The 21,053-nt window shown below is 43.1% G+C and overlaps 2 protein-coding genes across 2 annotated transcripts in view; both read left to right on the top strand.

The window, feature by feature from the left end:
- pigg (phosphatidylinositol glycan anchor biosynthesis class G) overlaps nt 1–21,053 on the top strand; it is a 1,234,979-nt gene that overhangs the window by 707,798 nt on the left and 506,128 nt on the right. The window lies entirely within an intron of this gene.
- LOC114644287 (cytochrome P450 2U1) overlaps nt 1–21,053 on the top strand; it is a 45,199-nt gene that overhangs the window by 13,836 nt on the left and 10,310 nt on the right. Inside the window, exons 2-4 of the mRNA XM_051929916.1 lie at nt 7,337–7,975; nt 14,585–14,746; nt 18,788–18,955. Coding sequence (XP_051785876.1) covers nt 7,337–7,975; nt 14,585–14,746; nt 18,788–18,955 — 969 coding nt within the window. The remainder of the gene's footprint in view (nt 1–7,336; nt 7,976–14,584; nt 14,747–18,787; nt 18,956–21,053) is intronic.

Here is a 21,053-nt window from a genome sequence, read left to right as displayed (position 1 = left end):
TTCTTAATGGGCAAAACAAAAGAAATAAGCTTGACGTTGACCGCATCCATCACTCCTGTAACTTTGCTAAGTGGTGATCTTCAAAGAAACGTGGATGTAAAAGCAATGCTTTCATATAAAGTTGCAAATTTTTGAGTCTCTGACGATCTTCTCGATTGTCGCCGAGTTTGTCTTGCGTGCCTGTGAATTGTCATGCTGGCCGGCTGCTCAATTACTCCGCTCATTTTCAAGGTTAGCTCTTGCTTGCCGATGTGCTTCAGCGTCTCATCTTCTTATTCTTTCTTGTTGTTTGTCATATATTTGGATTCAGTGATGTGTTGGACACTCGACAGATGTTTCTGCTCTTCATTGTCTTTTCCTTCCAATACATTTTTTTTGGGCCACCAAGTTGCTGCTCCTTTTTTCTTTGTATTATGGTGTTCTTTGACATGCAAATCACAGGAGCCAATTACTTGATGCTCGGCAGACCTCACTGCTCCTCTTCTTCTTCCTATTGTAGTGTTCTTTGTCATGTACAGTGAACCCTCGTTTATCACGGTTAATCCGTTCCAGACTCTACCGTGATAAATGAATTTTCGCGAAGTAGGATTCTTTATTTATAAATCGAATATTTTCGCAGTTAGAGTATAGAAAACCTGTTTACGACCTTCTAAATACGTTTTTTAACATTATTAGAGCCCTCTAGACATGAAATAACACCCTTTAATCACCATTACACTCGTATTACCCAATATATTAGACAAAATAAGAGAAAATAAGACATATTAGACGTTACAAATATCATATTATTACTAGGCTCACCCGCCTTTTAAGGCGACCAACTTTTCTCCTCAATTTGTGTGCGCTCCATGTGTACATCAGGCATGTAAGTGTAGGGAATGAGAACATCAAAGTGCCCATTCATAACATCTCCCGAACCCTCGAGTGCCTGTCCAAAGTCGTTCAATGTCGGCCCGAATCTGTACCGCTAAAGACGGAGTTTCATGCACTAAATAAGCTATAGATGAGAATAAGCAAGCACCATCTCCCCTGATATTTACTACGCGGTGAGGCGTTTGTACTCCATCAACATTAATTATTTCCAGAGACATCATTTTGTCTATTTTTCCAGCGTATCGTGCACAAAAGCAGGGGAACGATGGGAGCACCAGAACTCTGCTCACATCACGTCACTTCGTACCGCAAGCCACAAGTAATAATTCTGTGATAAGCAGAGTACCGCTAAGCTTTGCACTCACGGGATGGAAGGACAATCCCGACCGCTTTTATATAGTAGATTATTGTACTGTACATTTAAGTACATACACACACAGTTCTTTCACACAACCACTAACCTATGAAGGCACGACCTCAGTAGGAGAGTCTTCAGGTGGTGCAGTATCTTCAGCAGGTGCATCGTTGTCTTCTTCCACTGAAGGAGTACTAGGAGTAGGCAGTGGGTGTCTGGGTGCGCGACTGCAGAACATCTTGATAAGCAGTTGCTGGCACTGTCTTTTCATATGCGTGAGGAGGCTTTTGTAGGGTATTGCCATCTTTGATCATATCCAAGAGTTTCACCTTCTCCTGGATAGTAAGCATCTTCCTCCGGCGCTTAGTTTTATTGTCAGAAGACTTGGAAAAAGCAGCATGTTTAGGAGCCATCGTGGGGCTTAGATAAAAGTTCTCAGAAAGCGCATGCGTAGTGACGTAAGCGTGTATGAGAAAAAATCGCGGTGGAGTGAAGCTGTGAAAGTCGAAGCGTGATATAGCGAGGGATCACTGTACTTGGCTTTTGCAATTTGGTTGATGCTCAACAGATAAAGCTGCTCTTCTTCTTACTGTTACGGCATTCTTTGTCATGTAATAGGCTCCTGTGGATTTCTTGATTCTCAACAGATGTCACCGCTCTTCTACTTCTTTTTCCTATTGCGGTGTTCTTTGTCCTGTAATCCGCTTCTTCAATTTGCTTGATGCTCAGTAGATGTCACTGCTCTTCTTTTTCTTTCTCCCATAATGGTGGTTATTGCTTCGTTTTGTGATCACTTTGCTGTCAATTCATGACCACGGGTCACTTTGCTGACGTTGTCATTACCTCAATTCATTTTAATTTTTAGAACAGAATACAGTAATCCCTCCTCCATCGCGGGGGTTGCGTTCCAGAGCCACCCGCGAAATAGGAAAATCCGCGAAGTAGAAACCATATGTTTATATGGTTATTTTTAGAATGTCATGCTTGGGTCACAGATTTGCGCAGAAACACAGGAGGTTGTAGAGAGACAGGAACGTTATTCAAACACTGCAAACAAACATTTGTCTCTTTTTCAAAAGTTTAAACTGTGCTCCATGACAAGACAGAGATGACAGTTCTGTCTCACAATTAAAAGAATGCAAACATATCTTCCTTTTTTAAAGGAGTGCAAAGCAAGCAGTCAAAAAAAAATCAATAGGGCTTTTTGGCTTTTAAGTATGCGAAGCACCGCCGGTACAAAGCTGTTGAAGGCGGCAGCTCACACCCCCTCTGTCAGGAGCAGGAAGAGACAGAGAGAGAGCCACAGAAAAACAAAGTCAAAAATCAATACGTGCCCTTTGAGCTTTTAAGTATGCGAAGCACCGTGCAGCACGTCCTTCAGGAAGCAGCTGCACACAGTCCCCCTGCTCACACCCCCCTACGTCAGCGAGAGAGAGAGAGAGAGAGAGAGAGAGAGAGAGAGAAAGTAAGTTGGGTAGCTTCTCAGCCATCTGTCAATAGCGTCCCTTGTATGAAATCAACTGGGCAAACCAACTGAGGAAGCATGTACCAGAAATTAAAAGACCCATTGTCTGCAGAAACCCGCGAAGCAGCGAAAAATCCGCGATATATATTTAAATATGCTTACATATAAAATCCGCGATGGAGTGAAGCCGCGAAAGGCGAAGCGCGATATAGCGAGGGATCACTGTAGTTCATAATCTTTCGATTTAAGATCAGGATCAAGGCTCTAGCCGCATTAGTTCACAAGTAATTGCATGACAGACCAATTGACCTTACCATTTTATGCATTGATGGTTTTTGGGTTAGGGTTGAGGTTAGGGCTTCATTGCTAACCACTATGTTTCTTTTCATTTGAATTTAGTTTTCAAATAGTGTAAAGGTATTTACATCATTTTCTGATGCCATCTTTGTTTTACACAAGCTCTGCCATTTTGTGGTGTGGTGGCCAGCACATTACTAAGGAACATAAAAGGTAAACCCTGGGCACTTCCAGCTCATCTAAGACTGGCGGTGAAATCATCGAGTGTGTTTTGTTTTTGGTTTCTCTGTATAACGTGTAATGACAGACAGAGCAACACATGAAGAACCACTGTAGTAACTTAAATGACCAAAACGTAAAGAAGTAATGAAATTGAATAGCCTCCGCTGTGGTTTACTTTGTTCATGCATTGTTAATGAGTGGCAGTTCTGTCTCCGTCTGTAGCGCAGGTCCCAAAACAAACAGCCACTTCCTAACAAGACCATGAAATGCCTTGTCTTTCCACTGTTTATGCTTGAATGCAACTCCAAACAAATCCCTCATTGATGTTCCTATTAGCATTTTCCTTGCTGTCCCAACTTTGTCATAAATCAGAGAGAAAGGAAAGGAACTTCAGGCAGTCGGGATTTTTCTCTTTGACTTTCAGTTTCAGCTGCTTTTGTTTCAATCCTTTTGGATTCTTCATTTCTTGTTCTTTTCTGGATGAGCTTTTGTTGGGACTGAAGAGTCCCAAAAGTATGAAAGTTACAAAAATACTTTTGAAGGTTGCCCTCTGAGAGGGAAGAATATTGTCAAAACTCAGACTAGACACCACCAAAAGGGCCTAGAAAAATGTTTTTATAAAGTAAAATGTTTATTTTACCAAAGGCTCCCAGTGAGCTCAAAAGGATCTCCACAAAGGCACAGAAATGACAGCAAACAAAGTCCCAGTATGGAATCCGAAGATGCTGAGAAACCGCATAGATTAAAACAAAATCCAGAAAAATCTACAAAAGCAACAGCACAGTAAACACAAGCACTCCCTAGCACATTTGCAATGAACCGCCAGGAACTATGGAAGGCCCTCCCATAAATAGGGTGTGTGTGGGGTTGGGGGCGTTCCTAGTGGTGATTAGCAGGTGGCCCCGCCCCTTGGGGAACCACCCACTAAACACAAGAGCCATAAGCTTAGGTCAGTACCACTCACAAATGAACATAAAGGTAGTTGAACATTTAGAAAGTCACTCTGCACTGGAGAGATTCTGATGGACTGGAAAATGGCAAAATATCATCCCATTATATAAAAAGGGTGACAGGACAAGGACAGGAGTTATTAGGAACAGTCAGCATGGGGTCAGAAGAGGGAGGTCGTGTTTTACTAACAGGCTGAAATTCTATGAGGAGGCAACAAAAGGATACGACCAGAGTGGAGCAGATGAGATTATTGATGTGGACTCTCAGAAAGCATTTGATAAGGTGCCACATGAGAGGGTGGGCATCAAACTAAAAGAAGTGGCAGTTCAGGGTGTGGGGTGTAGACGGGTTCTGAAATGGCTCAGACACAGGAAGCAGAGGGTGATGGTGCGAGGGACCTCATCAGTACTGGCCGATGTTAAGAGTGGCGTCCAGCAGGGGGCAGTGCTGGGGCCGCTGCTATTTTTAATAAATATAAATGATTTAGATAGGAATATAAGGAACAAGCTGGTTAAGTTTACAGATGATACCAAGATAGGTGGATTAGCAGATCATTTGGAATCCGTTATATCATCACAGAAGTGGGCAGATTTGTGACAGATGACATTTAATGTCAGTAAATGTAAAGAATTACACATAGGAAGTAAAAATGTTAGGTCTGAATACACAATGGGCGGTCTGAAAATCGAGAGTCCACCTTATGAGAAGGATTTAGGAGTCATACTGGACTCTAAGCTATCGACTTCCAGACAATGTTCAGAAGCCATTAAGAAGGCTAACAGAATGTCAGGTTATATAGTGCCTTGATGTGTGGAGTACAAGTCACAGGAGGTTCTGCTCAAGCTTTATAACACACTGGTGAGGCCTCATCTGGAGTGCTGTGTGCAGTTTTGGTCTCCATAAAGACACAGCAGCACTAGAGAAGGTCCAGAGAAGAGCAACTGGGCTGATTCCAGGGCTACAGAGGATGAGTGATGAGGAAAGATTAAAAGAGCTGAGCCTATATAGGAGATTAAGAGGAGACCTGAGTGAAGAGTTTAAAATGATGAAGGGAATTGACTTTAACGGTGACTTTAAAATGAGTTCATCAGGAACACGGGTGCACATTTGGAAACTTGTGAAGGGGAAATTTCACACAAACATTAGGAAGTTTTTCTGTACACAAAGAACGACAGACACTTGGAATAAGCAACCAGGTAGTGTGGTGGACAGACAGTAAGACTTTAGGGACTTGGATGTGTTTTTGGAAGAAATAAGTGGAGAGGAGTGGCAAGCTTTGTTGGGCTGAATGGCCTGTTCTCGTCTTGATTGTTCTAATGTTCTAATAAAGGAAAAAATGTACAGATATATATATATATATATAATATGGTTTAAATAGTTTTACTGTCAAATAATGCAAAGAGTACGCGACACGTGTTTCGCCCTAATTCTGGGCTCATCAGGCGTACACACTCACTGCATCCCCTCTCGGGAATCGAACCTCGGATGTCAGCGCCAGAGGCGAAGCCCCTAACGTTGCGCCACGGCGTGTGGTTCGTTCATTTGACAGCATGTAGATCGGGGTAATTACATTCATGGCATTCGTAGTCTGAATCACAATCTGATTGTATGGGTGGTTACCTACCAGGTAACGCTTGTGGTTGATCAGCTAGTCGGCTAACATCCACCACGGTGCCCTCTTTCAGTTGCGAGAAGTAATTACCCCGATCTACATGCTGTCAAATGAATGAACCACACGCCGTAGCGCAGCGTTAGGGGCTTCGCCCCTGGCACTGATGTTCGAGGTTCGATTCCCGAGAGGGGATGCAGTGAGTGTGTACGCCTGATGAGCCCAGAATTAGGGCGAAATACGTGTCGCGTACTCTTTGCATTATTTGACAGAAAAACTATTTCAACCATTCTATGATCTGCTTCGCGCGACTGAAAGAGGGCACTGTGGCGGATGTTAGCCGACTTGCTGACCAACCACAAGCGTTATCTGGTAGGTAACCACCCATACAATCAGATTGTGATTCAGACTACGAATGCCATGAATATATATATATATATATATATAATATAAAATTGGGCGACACGGTGGCACAGTGGGTAGTGCTGCTGCCTTGCAGTTAGGAGACCCGGGTTCGCTTCCATGTTATCCCCGTGTCTGTGTGGGTTTCCTCCCACAATCCAAAGACATGCAGGTTAGGTGCATTGGCGTTTCTAAATTGTGCTTGGTATGTGTGGGTGTGTGTGTGCCCTGCGGTAGGCTGACACCCTGCCGGGGGTTTGTTTCCTGCCTTGCGCCCTGTGTTGGCTGGGATTGGCTCCAGCAGACCCCTGTGACCCTGTAGTTAGGATATAGCGGGTTGGATAATGGATGGATGGATGGATGGATAATATAAAATCCAATATGTGTATGTCTGTCCACTTTTCACAAGAGAACAACTTAACGGATTTAAATCAGGTTTTTTTCTTTAATTTGCTTGAACATTCCGGGTTGATTCTGCGACTTCTGTCATCATCACGATAAGTATCACAGTTCGCTTACAGTACGAAGTTATTTGTGCGAATATGAGAGAGAGGCTGGGGGACAGGGCCCTCCTCACTCACGCATCAGCCTCCGTTTGAGACACTCTTACCTGTCGCCACGTGTTGGAGTGTACCTCGCCTCCACTTAGCTAGCGATACCTGTTTGTTCAGCAGACATTATCATCTATAGATTGTTAAGGAGTAACGTTAGACGTTTTTAAGAGAGAGAGAGATCAGAGTTACGTGCATTTAAGAGGTTAGCTGCTGATTGCCAGCGATATCACGGCCATGTGCTCTTCTCCCCACACCCGTCGGAGCTGAACACGATCAGATACAGTGCCAGTGTTTGACATTGGAGTGTACCTACCTTCTGCTTGGTCAGAATTATTTATTTATTTTTAATTTATTTTTATTGATTTTTAAAGTTTGTCCTGTTGCTCCACTATGTAGGTGGAGCCATGGGGGACGGCTAGTAATAAATAAAATAAACATAAATAAAAATAAATGACATAAACTTAGAGACAACAGACCAGAAACATGACTTTGAACCCCAGCCTAGGGAGAAATTCTGGCTGAAACATGACAGCTTTACCATTTAGTCACAAGACAGCATCATCTCATGAAGTCCCTGGCTATTTATTTATTTATTTATTTATTTTCAGGTATTGTATTTGCACCCTATGGACAAGTATGGAAGCAGCAGCGAAAATTCTCTCATGCCACTCTACGCTTCTTTGGTCTGGGAAAGCTCAGCCTGGAGCCCTGCATCCTGGAAGAGCTCACGCTCATCAAAAGGGAAATCGCAGAGTTGAGCAGATATGAAGAAACCTTCAACCCGGCGCCCCTCATCAATAACGCAGTTTCCAATATCATTTGCTCCTTGAGCTTTGGCCGACGCTTTGACTACAAGGATCAGGAGTTCAAAATGCTGCTCAACCGCATGTCCAGAGGCTTGGAGATCTCGGTGAACAGTCAAGCTATCCTGATCAACATCTGCCCCTGGCTCTACTACTTGCCCTTCGGTCCCTTCTGGGAACTCCGAAAGGCTGAGTTGGATATCACCGCTTTTTTAAAACGCATTATTGCTCAGCACAGGGAGAGTCTTGACCCTTCCAGTCCCCGAGATTTCATCGACATGTATCTCTTGGAAATTTCTCAACAGGAAGAAAAGGAAGACAGCATGTTCAGCGAGGATTATCTGTTTTACATCATCGGCGACCTGTTCGTTGCCGGCACAGACACCACCACCAACACCATCCTGTGGTGCTTACTCTACATGTCTCTTTACCCGGATGTGCAAGGTAAACCTCATGGAGCGACGACATGTACAGTAGGTATAGAAAACAATCCCACCCCGCCCTTGAAAATATTCACATTTTGGTTGCTTTACAGGCTAAAATGAAAACACACAAATATTTTTTTCAGGTTTATTTACTCAATGCAGCCTGCAGTTGAAGTCCGCAGTTTCCATCGACTTTGGGTGAATTCTTTCAAACCCACTTCATGAGCCCTCCACAGACTTTATACTAACAAACTATACATATGACATATTGTTTTAGATGTCATTTTTTTCCCCAGAACGTTCACATACCTCAGATTATTTGACTTTTCCTCGACTATTTCGCAATTCCAAGAGGTCACAAGTTTCCATACACTTGGTTCATATTTGGTTACATTGCTTTTAAATTGTTTCACTTGAGCCAAACGTTTTGGGTCACCCTCCACAGGCTCCTTAAAATAAGTTGCTGGTATTCTGGCCCATTGCTCCAGACAGAACTGGTGTCACTGGGACAGGTTAGTAGGCCTCCTTTGCTCGCACTTGCTTTTTCAGCTCAATCCTATTGAGATCGGGGATTTGTGATGGCCACTCCAATACCTTGACCTTGTTGTTCTTAAGCCATTTTGTCACAACTTTGGAGGTCTGCTTGGGGTCCTTGTCCATCTGGAACACCCATTTGTGACTGCGCCTCAACTTCCTTGCTGAGCTCTTGAGATGTTGCTGCCATGTATCTCAATCATTGTCCTTCCTCATGGTATCATCTGTTTTACGAAGTGCACCAGTCCTTCCTGCAGACCCCACAACATGACACTCCCAACCCTGTGCTTGTTCTTTGGCTTGCAGGCCTCACCCTTTGTCCTCCAAACATAACAATGGTCATTATGGCCACACAGTTCGGTCTTGGATTCATCAGAGCAGAGGACATTTCTCCAGAAGGTCAGCTCTTTGTCTCCATGGGCCATTGCAAACTGCAGTGGTGGCTTTGGAGCAGTGGGTTTCTTCCTTGCTGTGCAGCCTTTCAGGTGATGTCAATGTCGGACTCATTTTACTGTGGATATTGATACATGTCTACCTGTATCCTCCGGCATCTTCCCAAGGTCCTTTTGCTATCATTCTGGGATTGATTTGCACTTTTCTTACCAAAGTCAGTTCTTCTCTTGGAGTCAGAATGCATCTCCTTCCCGGGTGGTAAGATGACTGGGTGGTCCCACAGTGTTTATACTTGCGTATTATTGTTTGTACAGATGAACGAGGAACCTTCAGGAGTTTGGAAATTGTTCCCAAGGATGAACCCGATTAGTGATGGTCCACCATTTTTTTTTTTCTCTTCTGAGGTCTTGGCTGATTTCTTTTGATATTCCCATTATGTCAAGCAAAAAGTCCATGAGTTTAATGGTTAGCCTTAACATCCATCCACATGTTGACTCCAGTGAGGCCGATTGGCTATCAGAAGCTTGTTGTCTAATTGCCTCAAGGCTTGACATCATTTTCCGGAATTTTCCAAGCGGTTTAAAGGCCCAGTTAACAAAGTGTACGTCAACTTGTGACCTACTGGAATTGTGATATGGTCAATAAAAAGTGAAATATTCGGAGGTCTGGGGACATTAGTGGAAAAAATTACTTCTGCCTGCACAGAGTAGATGTCTTACAGGATTTGCCAAATTTATAGTTTGTTAGGATAAAATGTGTGGCAGACTTAGAAGGTGAGTTCACCCCAAGTGGATGGAAAATGACTTCAACTGTAGAACATCCAAGTCAAAGCAGTTCTGAAAAATAATAATAAATAGAAAAGTTGAAGTGATAAGAGATCACAACACCCACCAGCCCCCGTGTCAGTACTTTGTGGAACCCCCCTTTGCGTTTAATTCCTGTTGGGATTCTTCAGTACAATATATTTTAACGGTATTTGCCCTCTCTTCTTTCCAGAACAGTTCAAGTTCGGTCAGATTTGGATGGTTGACCGTCTGTGGACTGCAAGCTCCAAGTCATGCCACCGATTTTCAACTGGGTTTAAGTCTGGGCTCTGAGTGGGCCACACGAGGACATTCACCTTGTTCTTCTTCAGCCGACGTGTGGCCAGCTTTGGGTCATTGTCAGCGTTTCAAAGGTGAACCTTCCTCCCATCGTCAACTTTCTGGCAGAGGGCAACAGGTTTTCCCTCAAGAATTTGATGGTATTTTGGTCCAGCCGTTTTTCCTTCTACTCTGTGAAGTGCCCCAGACCCTTCTGCAGAGAGACGCCCCCCAAACAGGACGCTCCCACCTCCATGCTTTACTGCAGGTGTGGTGTGTTTTGGGTGGTGAGCTGTATTGGCTTTCCGCCACGCGTACCGTTTGATATTGAGGCCATGTACTTTAATTTTGGTCTCATGTGACCTTAACGAACACCTTTTTCCACTTGGCTTCGGAATCTTCAAGGTGTGCTTTGACAAAGCTTAATGTGGCCCCTCTTGACAAGTCGCTTTTTTCTTGCAACCTTCTCATACAAGCCACATTTGTGGAGCATGTGTGATATTGTTGTCGCATGCACACATTGACCACTCACTGACAAAAATTCCCATAACTGCTTTAAAGTTGCCATTGGCCTCCTGGTAGCCTCCCTGACCAGTTTCTTCTTCGCTGTTCCATCCAGTTTGGAGGGACAGCCTGATCCAGAAAGGGTCCCGGTAGTACCAAACACTGTCCTCTGCTTAATTACGGACTTAAGCTTTGGAAATCTTTTTGTGTCCATCTTCTGACTTGTGCCTGTCCGCTTTATCCCCAAGATCTTTTGACAGTTCCTTATGACTCATAGTTCATTGTCTGCTTTCAGTTGCACTTCCGAGCACTGGAACGCTCCAGGAATATTTAAACTCATCCCAGTGATTACAGCTGATCGCAGGTGGAGGTCATCTAGCTTGGTGTGCAATGGAGAAGGGGATCACTTACAGCCGATTGAGTTTACAAGGATATTTTAGAAGGTGGGATAGGGGTGGTGATCTTTTTTCAATCTCAATGATTCTGTTTTTATTTATTATTATTTTTTCCAGACTGTTACTATTATATCTTTGACTTGGATGTCATAGGTTGCATTGAGTAAATAAAGCTGCAAAAATATCTGTGTGTGTGTGTTTTCATTTTAAAATGTGAATATTTTCAAAGGGGGGGTGACTCCGTTCTATACCTACTGTATATCTGCTGCTTCCTTGGAATGGTCCAGGATTTTCATTCAGTTTTTAACGAGTTTATTCTGCATGCCTTTTGTTCTTTCACTCCTATTAGGCTTTTGAAATATAATAATAATAATTCTAATATGCAGAAGTTCATTCCTATTCTTCAAATATAATGATACATTTTATTTATATAGCGCCTTTCCCATACAGGGTGGTCCAGATCTAATTATGCAATTATTGCATTGCATTAAAAGTTGCATAGTTAGATCTGGACCACCCTATATTTGTCAGATGACTTTTTAAGACCTCGATATTTTTTCACATCGTTTTCCGACTCCGTTTTGTTTTTGTTATGTGGGCCGCCATCTCGAGAAGCGGGACGTTAGTGACGCAATGGCATAAAGCTCGGCCCCTAGGGTTTCTAGTCTCTAAAAGAGTTTACTGCTCATTTGGTGTGTGCTTTGCTTTAATTATAAGACTGAAGAATCTTTCACCGCATTCACATTGTAAGTCTCGTTACTCAATTCTGATGTTTATTGCTCAGTTCGGATTTGCCTGTCTTGACGGTTCACCATCATAAGTACAAGTGACCCGCTGTATTTAACTGTAATGTGAATGCATTTGTCCCCTGAAATGGCACACATTGGTACATTTGTGCACGAGTCATCTGTGTCACCAACAACAAAAAAACGTCATATTTGTGCGACGACTCGTGGTATTAAAACTGACAAAATGGATGCGCTAGTCGCACGTTGCTCTGGAGGACGTCAAACAGTTTGTCAGCTGTACATGATGAGGTTGAGGAGGTGAATAAAAGCCAAACGGCTTGCTGACTTCTGGGGTTTCCACAGCTATTGCTGGCACTGCTGCACCAGAGAGATATGTGGGTATGAGAAAGGAGCCGGCAATGGTGGGCCCGTGACCATTGTCACAGCAGTCGCTCTCCTCCATTGTTGTTTTGCCAGAGCTGGTGCACCTGCATAAAGTTTTGCAAAACTTTTGACGAACTCTAGTCAGCGAACGATACACTTCCATCAAGCTTGCAACTACTTTTCTTTGCTCTAGTGGAGAAAAGCCAAGCAAAATGACACCTTTTATTGGCTAACTAAAAAGATTACAATATGTTCTAGTGTTAATCTGTCACCCATGGTGTACGCTGTGGAAAGACAGCCCCCGGACACAGACAGACAGACACCGAATGTCCCAAAACACACACCTTTATTAGTCTATACAGTGCATCCAGAAAGTATTCACAGCGCTTCATCACTGTTTCCACATTTTGTTATGTTACAGCCTTATTCCAAAATGGATTAAATTCATTTTTTTCCTCAGAATTCTAGACACAACACCCCATAATGACAACGTGAAAAAAGTTTACTTGAGAGTTTTGCAAATTTATTAAAAATAAAAAAACTGAGAAATCCCATGTCCATAAGTATTCATAGCCTTTGCCGTGAAGCTCAAAATTGAGCTCAGGTGCCTCCTGTTTCCCCTGATCATCCTTGAGATGTTTCTGCAGCTTCATTGGAGTCCACCTGTGGTAAATTCAGTTGACTGGACCTGATTTGGAAAGGCACACACCTGTCTATAGAAGGTCCCACAGTTGACAGTTCATGTCAGAGCACAAACCAAGCGTGAAGTCAAAGGAATTGTCTGTAGACCTCCGAGACAGGATTGTCTCGAGGCACAAATCTGGGGAAGGTTACAGAAAAATTTCTGCTGCTTTGAAGTTCCCAATGAGCACAGTGGCCTCCATCATCTGTAAGTGGAAGAAGTTCGAAACCACCAGGACTCTTCCTAGAGCTGGCCGGCCATCTAAACTGAGCGATCGGGGGAGAAGGGCCTTAGTCAGGGAGGTGACCAAGAACCCGGTGGTCACTCTGTCAGAGCTCCAGAGGTCCTCTGTGGAGAGAGGAGAACCTTCCAGAAGGACAACCACCTCTTCAGCAATCCATCAATCAGGCCTGTATGGTAGAGTGGCCAGACGGAAGCCACTCCTTAGTAAAAGGCACATGGCAGCCCACCTGGAGTTTGCCAAAAGGCACTTGAAGGACTCTCGGACCATAAGAAAGAAAATTCTCTGGTCTGATGAGACAAAGATGGAACTCTTTGGTGCAAATGCCAGGCATCACGTTTGGAGGAAACCAGGCACCGCTCATCACCAGGCCAATACCATCCCTACAGTGAAGCATGGTGGTGGCAGCATCATGCTGTGGGGAACTGGGAGACTAGTCAGGATAAAGGGAAAGATGACTGCAGCAATGTACAGAGACATCCTGGATGAAAACCTGCTCCAGAGCGCTCTTGACCTCAGACTGGGGCGACGGTTCATCTTTCAGCAGGACAACGACCCTAAGCACACAGCCAAGATATCAAAGGAGTGGCATCAGGACAACTCTGTGAATGTCCTTGAGTGGCCCAGCCAGAGCCCAGACTTGAATCCCATTGAACATCTCTGGAGAGATCTTAAAATGGCTGTGCACCGACACTTCCCATCCAACCTGATGGAACTTGAGAGGTGCTGCAAAGAGGAATGGGTGAAACTGGCCAAGGATAGGTGTGCCAAGCTTGTGGCATCATATTCAACAAGACTTGAGGCTGGAATTGCTGCCAAAGGGGCATCGACAAAGTATTGAGCAAAGGCTGTGAATACTTATGGACATGGGATTTCTCAGTTTTTTTATTTTTAATAAATTTGCAAAAATCTCAAGTAAACTTTTTTCACGTTGTCATTATGGGGTGTTGTGTGTAGAATTCTGAGGAAAAAAATGAATTGAATCCATTTTGGAATAAGGCTGTAACATAACAAAATGTGGAAAAAGTGATGAGCTGGGAATACTTTCTGGATGCACTGTGTATAATAAACAGCACCACAATGCCTAAATCAGCCAGTCTCAGTCCCTTCTTTTCTTCCTTTTCTCAGCACCTCTGCCACCTTTACTCCTCTCCTCCCAAGCTCCGTCGTCTTCTTCTTCCCGACTACGGCTCGTCCACTGGAGGGAGGCGGCTCCTTTTATAATAACCCGGATGTGCTCCAGGTGCTCCGTGCCGATTTTCTGGAGGCACTTCCTGGTGTGGCGCAAGTGCCGCATGACCACCCAGAAGCACTCCGGGTGTCCCTGGAATTCCTTCCGGCAGCACTTCCAAGTGTGGCAGAAGTGCTGCCATCCAGGGTTCCATAGTCGTCCAGGCGCCCCCTGGCAGTGGCCACAGGCCCCAACAGGGATGAGCTTCCAAGCTCTTACCCCGTGGCCCCCATGCAGACCAGGGCGGCTACCCTCTCGTGGCCCAGGGGAGGTATTGGCCCTCTCCCAATTCTTACAGGCATCCCGGCTGGGTAGGATCCCCAGTCGTCCGTCACAACGTCTATCTGCAGACAAAAAATAATCCATTAGTGTCAACATAATTTTGACTCATCCTGTATATTTTTCTAGTCTTTTGGATTGTGACACCGGGATTCTTATTGTATTTCATTCACAGATAAAGTTCATGCTGAGATTGAAGCAGTTGTAGGAAAAGACCGAGCACCTTCACTGATGGACAAGCCCCACATGCCTTTTACTGAAGCCACCATCATGGAAGTCCAGAGAATGACTGTAGTCGTGCCCCTGTCAATTCCACACATGGCATCGGAGAACACCTGTAAGTGTGCATTATAATCTCTTAGGAAGTAGAGATGCTCACAACTGAGCATTGTTCAACTATAATGAAATATATCTGTGTGTTTCGGAATCTTTATTGTGTCCAAACTTAATGGTTAATGTCTGTCAACATCTACAGTGCTTTCAGTCACTTTTTGCACACTTTATTGTGTTGTAGATCTAGTTTTAAATCAGCAGGCCCCTGTTGGGTGTTAGCGGCCAAAACAGCAGTCCGTCGGCAGCCACCACCAGTGGTCTGCTGGAATTTTGCACATTGGCTTTTGGGTGGCCCCCTGGCGGCTCACTTACGGCTGTCAGTCGCTCCTCGGGAGGCAGAAGAGCGTTTGCAGACAGAAACCCGCTATATGCCTTTTCATTTTATCTTAATATTAAATATTTTCGTTTGACAGATGAGATTAGACGGGAATCCCCGTGGACTATGATGTTTGCTGATGACACTGCAGTGTTCTCCCCAGAAATTGTTTCCCGCCGGGTGGCACGAAAAAAGTAGCCAGGTTGGGTGGGACGGGGAAATTTGATGGTGGGGAAAATTTAAATGTGCACTATTTTTATTAGTTAATTATTATTAATTATTTTCCAATGCTCAATATGACTTCCTTTTTTTTAAGGTTTGACACTTGTGCCAGAATATTTTTATTAAATTTAAGAAGTATCCAATTCAGGATCCTGCATCCCTAACAAAAATGTGTGGATTGACCACAAGTCCTCAATTGGACTGATAAGATCTGGGGAGTTTCCTGGCCATGGACCCCAAATTTCCATGTTTTGTTCCCCGAGTCACTGAGTTCTCACTTTTGCCTTATGGCCCCGGTGCTCCATCATATTGGTCACCAAAATGTTCTTGGTGGGTTAGGAGAAGTTGGGAGAATAGTTGCATCAATAACAATGGTAGTGCTATTTTTTTGTTTCTGCCCCTGACTGAGAAAATTGTTAAAATGACAAGTTAGCAGGTTTTATGCTGCAATTTGTTTGCCTGAAGAAGGGGCCTGAGTTGCCTCAAAAGCTTGTATATTGTAATCTTTTGACTTCTCACTACATCCATAATGGCTAACACGGTACAACACCCTAGTACTACATACTTAATAGTTAAAACTGACAAGACATCTTATTAAATCTTGGAGGTTGTGGGGATGCTGATAGGTGTCACTAACTTCACTTGATGAAATGCAGAATTGTACCTCTGATTTGGTCTAAAATATGATTTTTCTGATTAGCACAAATCAATATATCGCAGATGACCAGTTGATATGAGTTTTGTGAAATTTTACAGTTGTGCTTGAAAGTTTGTGAACCCTTTAGAATTTTCTATAGTTCTGTATAAATATGACCTAAAACATCATCAGATTTTCACTCGAGTCCTAAAAGTAGATAAAGAGAAACCAGTTAAACAAATAAGACAAAAATATTATACTTGGTCATTTATTTATTAAGGAAAATGATTGAATATTACATTTTTGTGAGTGGCAAAGTATGTGAACCTTTGCTTTCAGTATCTGGTGTGACCCCCCTGTGCAGCAATAACTGCAACTAAACGTTTCCGGTAACTGTTGATAAGTCCTGAATTTTCGCCCATTCCTCCATACAGAACAGCTTCAACTCTGGGATGTTGGTGGGTTTCCTCACATTAACTGCTCTCTTCAGGTTCTTCCACAACGTTTCGATTGGATTAAGGTCAGGACTTTGACTCGGCCATTCCAAAACATTCACTTTATTCTTCTTTAACCATTCTTTGGTAGAACGACTTGTGTGCTTAGGGTCGTTGTCTTGTTTCATGACCCACCTTCTCTTGAGATTCAGTTCATGAACAGATGTCCTGACATTTTCCTTTAGAATTCTCAGATATAATTCAGAATTCATTGTTCCATCAGTGGAGGCAAGCCGTCCTGGCCCAGATGCAGCAAAACAGGCCCAAACCATGATACTACCACCACCATGTTTCACAGATGGGATAATAAGGTTTCTCCAAACATAACGCTTTTCATTTAAATCAAAAAGTTCTATTTTGGTCTCATCCGTCCATAAAACATTCTTCCAATGGCCTTCTGGTTTGTCCACATGATCTTTAGCAAACTGCAGACGAGCAGCAATGTGTTTTTCAAGAGCAGTGGCTTTCTCCTTGCAACCCTGCCATGCACACCATTGTTGTTCAGTGTCCTCCTGATGGTGGACTCATGAACATGAACATTAGCCAATGTTAGAGAGGCCTTCAGTTGCTTAGAAGTTACCCTGGGGTCCTTTGTGACCTCACCGACTATTACACGCCTTGCTCTTGGAGTGATCTTTGTTGGTCGACCACTCCTGGGGAGGGTAACAATGGTCTTGAATTTCCTCCATTTGTACACAATCTGTCAGACTGTGGATTGGTGGAGTCCAAACTCTTTAGAGATGGTTTTGTAACCTTTTCCAGCCTGATGAGCATCAACAACTCTTTTTGTGAGGTCCTCAGAAATCTCCTTTGTTCGTGCCATGATACACTTCCACAAACATGTGTTGTGAAGAGCAGACTTTGATAGATCCCTGTTCTTTAAATAACACAGGGTGCCCACTCACACCTGATTCTCATCCCATTGATTGAAAACACCGGACTTGAATGTCACCTTCAAACTGCTAATCCTAGAGGTTCACGTACTTTTGCCACTCACAAATATGGAATATTCGATCATTTTTCTCAATAAATAAATGACCAAGTATAATATTTTTGTCTCATTTGTTTAACTGGTTTCTCTTTATCTACTTTTAGGACTTGAGTGAAAATCTGATGATGTTTTAGGTCATATTTATGCAGAAATATAGAAAATTCTAAAGGGTTCACAATCTTTCAAGCACAACTGTATATCTCAAATTTTTACTCTTCATTTTGCTTCCTGGCTCTGAGTCCAAGGTGGATCCATTTTTGGCTTGAAGCAAGTAGTCATGAGCAGGGCTGTGGAGTCGGAGTCGAAGTTGGAGTCAGTTTTGGGTACCTGGAGTCGGGGTTGGAGACAGCAAAAATGTACCGACTCCTAATAAATTTAATTTGTAATGAAAAAAAAATACAGCAAATGTCCAATTTAATAAACAATAGTCCTAATTACTTCTCTGATGTAAGAATAAAGCCCAGTGCATAGTTGTGTTACTACAAGTGTGAAGTTCATCTGAGCTATCATACAACCTGACATTCACATATTGTAGTCTGGATTATGGTACATTACAAAAAGTGTTTTCATTTTATTTCAGATTTAACGTGTTTAACAAGTTCATTTGAGTGTAAATAAGTATATTGATGGAGGTGGAGGTGTGTGCTATGGCCTAATGTGTGTTCAGGGGTTCTTGTCTTTTGTTTAAACTGGCCAATATAGTAGAGAGTCAGCTTCCTAGCCAGTAGTTCTGTGGTTAAATGATGAGGTGTTTGTTGCCTTCCTTCAATCAACATGGAAAATACATTAGCATATTAAATACAGAGGAGTCGGGGAGTCGGAGTCAGAAGTGCCGGAAAGTAAGGAGTTGGAGTCGAAGGATTTATCTACCGACTCCACAGCCCTGGTCATGAGGCTTCTTATATGAATCTTAGAAACACCAGAAAGGGCTTTTTGGCTTGCTGCTGTCCCCCCGCTGACGATCTGCTGACAGGCAGCATGCCGCCCCTAAACTGACAGCGTACCGATAGATACTTAGTTACAGGGTATCTTCCTCTGTTGCTTGCTACCCCTGCATAGTCTCACACATCTGAGTTTCATCACTTTACATGCTGCCCTTTTTTTGGCCAGCCTCATAACAGTGAAATTGTTTCTTCTAAAGTAAGTCCTTTGCTTTTTAAAGGTAATGATTGCTGTCAACTGACCGACATTAGAAGTTCACCTTCTATTTTAAATCCCGCATTTGGAAATTGTGATGCACACTGTGGGGTTGTTAACCCAAACATTGTTCAAGTCACAGAACTGCTGTGTTAAAATGGAAATCATTTGTGTCACAATGGTGCTGACCGGGTACTCCTTAGAGCTGTCATTCATCTTTCTGTTTTTTTATTTTTTCCTCCTCACAGCGTTTAGGGGCTTTGGTATTCCCCAAGGCACAGTTATATTGGCAAACCTGTGGTCCGTTCACCGAGACCCTCGAGTCTGGGACAAGCCAGATGAGTTTAACCCTTCCAGGTTTTTGGATGAACACAGCCAGATTCTGAAGAAGGACTGCTTCTTTCCTTTTGGGATAGGTAATGATTGCCTCTTAGTGCTCTGCCAGTTTGTATGTGGACGCTTTGAGAATGCCCGGCTGCAATGATTTGGCATGTTTCTTTTTTTTTTTTTCATTTTATTGATTTTATTGTAATCATTCCATACAAATTGATCAATTTTTACAATAAAAAATAGGATTGAAAACAAATCAACCCCCCACCCCTGAGAAAGAGACAATGGCCAATGGACTAAAACTTAAAAATAGTAAACATAAATAAATTGATGAGTTTATTAGGGGGATACAGATAAATGGAGAAGAAAAAGAAATGGGGAGAGAATCTACTTCCTCAGTGTTTTAAGAGCTTATCTATACTAATTAATAAAAGGCAAAGCCCTCACTGACTGACTGACTGACTGACTGACTGACTGACTCATCACTAATTGTCAAACTTCCCGTGTAGGTGGAAGGCTGAAATTTGGCATGCTGATTCCTTACAGCTTACTTACAAAAGTTAGGCAGGTTTCATTTCGAAATTCAACGCGTAATGGTCATAACTGGAACCTCTTTTTTGACAATATACTGTAATGGACAGCAGCTCGATGGCCGTGGGAGGTGGAGTTGAGTGTCACGTCATCACGCCTCCCACGTAATCACGTGAAAAGACTGTGAACGCAGTAGGGAGAAATGAAGGAAGAGCCGCAAACAGAGAAGAACAAAAAATTCATTAAACAATTGAGAAGGGAGCGAAACAATAAGAAGCGAGCGAGTGACGCATACAAGCATCTTCATAATGGAAACAAAGCACGGTGTAAAACGTAAGTTTAAATTAAGTTTATGGAAACGCTCCCGCTGCGGATTGCAATAACATATTCACGAGATAAAAGTTTAATGAGAAGACACGAGGTATAAACGAACCACACGCCGTAGCGCAACGTTAGGGGCTTCACCTCTGCTGCCGACGTTCGAGATTCGATTCCCGAGAGGGGATGCAATGAGTGTGTACGCATGAAGAGCACAGAATTAGGGCGAAACACGTGTCGCGTACTCTTTGCATAACTTGAAAGTAAACAATTTCAACCATTCTATGATCTGCTTCTCGCAACTGAAGGACGGCACATGGCGGATGTTAGCCGACTTGCTGACCGCAACGTTAGGGGCTTCAACTCTGGCGCTGACGATAGAGATTCGATTCCCGAGAGGGGATGCAGTGAGTGTGTACGCCTGATGAGCCCAGAATTAGGGAGAAACACGTGTCGCATACTCTTTGCATTATTTGAAAGTAAACTATTAAAACCATTCTATGATCTGCTTCTGGGAACAGAAAGAGGGCACGTGGCGGACGTAAGGTGACTTGCTGACCAACCACAAGAGTAACCTGGCAGGTAACCACCCATACAATCAGATTGTGATTCAGAAAACGAATGCCATGAATGTAATTACCACGATCTACATACTGTCAAATAAACGAAACATATGCCGTAGCGCGACAGCTGTGAAAAGGGAGGTTCACAAAAAAACAGATCCTTAACAAATTGTTATTGGTATATTTTCGATCCGTTTAAAAAGGTTTTCTTCTTAATAAAAAATTAAAAGCAGTACTTCGCCGCAACGAAGCGTGAGAATTTGGCTATATATATCTGCTTCTCGCAATTAAAAGAGGGCACGTGGCGGATGTTAGACGACTTAATGACCAAGCATAAGCGTTAACTGCCAGGTAACCACCCATACAATCAGATTGTGATTCAGACTAGGAATGCAATGAATGTAATTACCCCGATCTACATACAAGGCGAAAGTCTTGCAACATTCAAAGATGATGGTTTGGGATAAGTACACCATGGAACATAAAAGAGCTTATGAAGCCTTGAACCGAAAAAAGCAAGATCTCAGAGATCGTAAAAAAAAAAATAGGAGGTAATGTCGTTTTACTCGCTGTAGATTTTAGTCAAACATTACCAGTTATTCCACGAGGGAGACCAGCAGATGAACTCAACGCGTGTTTAAAATCCATGCTTCTCCCACGGTCGGTTATATGTCACGTGTCCTCGGGTAGGTACACCAAAAAATGTATACATTTAAGCATGTAATGGGCAAACAAAAAATGAGGTATACCCGAAGGCACTGCAGTAGTACTC

The sequence above is a fragment of the Erpetoichthys calabaricus genome, chromosome 7 (assembly GCF_900747795.2).
Source record: "Erpetoichthys calabaricus chromosome 7, fErpCal1.3, whole genome shotgun sequence".
In the NCBI taxonomy this organism is placed as follows: Eukaryota; Metazoa; Chordata; class Cladistia; order Polypteriformes; family Polypteridae; genus Erpetoichthys; species Erpetoichthys calabaricus.
This window is presented reverse-complemented; position numbering and strand designations above follow the sequence as displayed.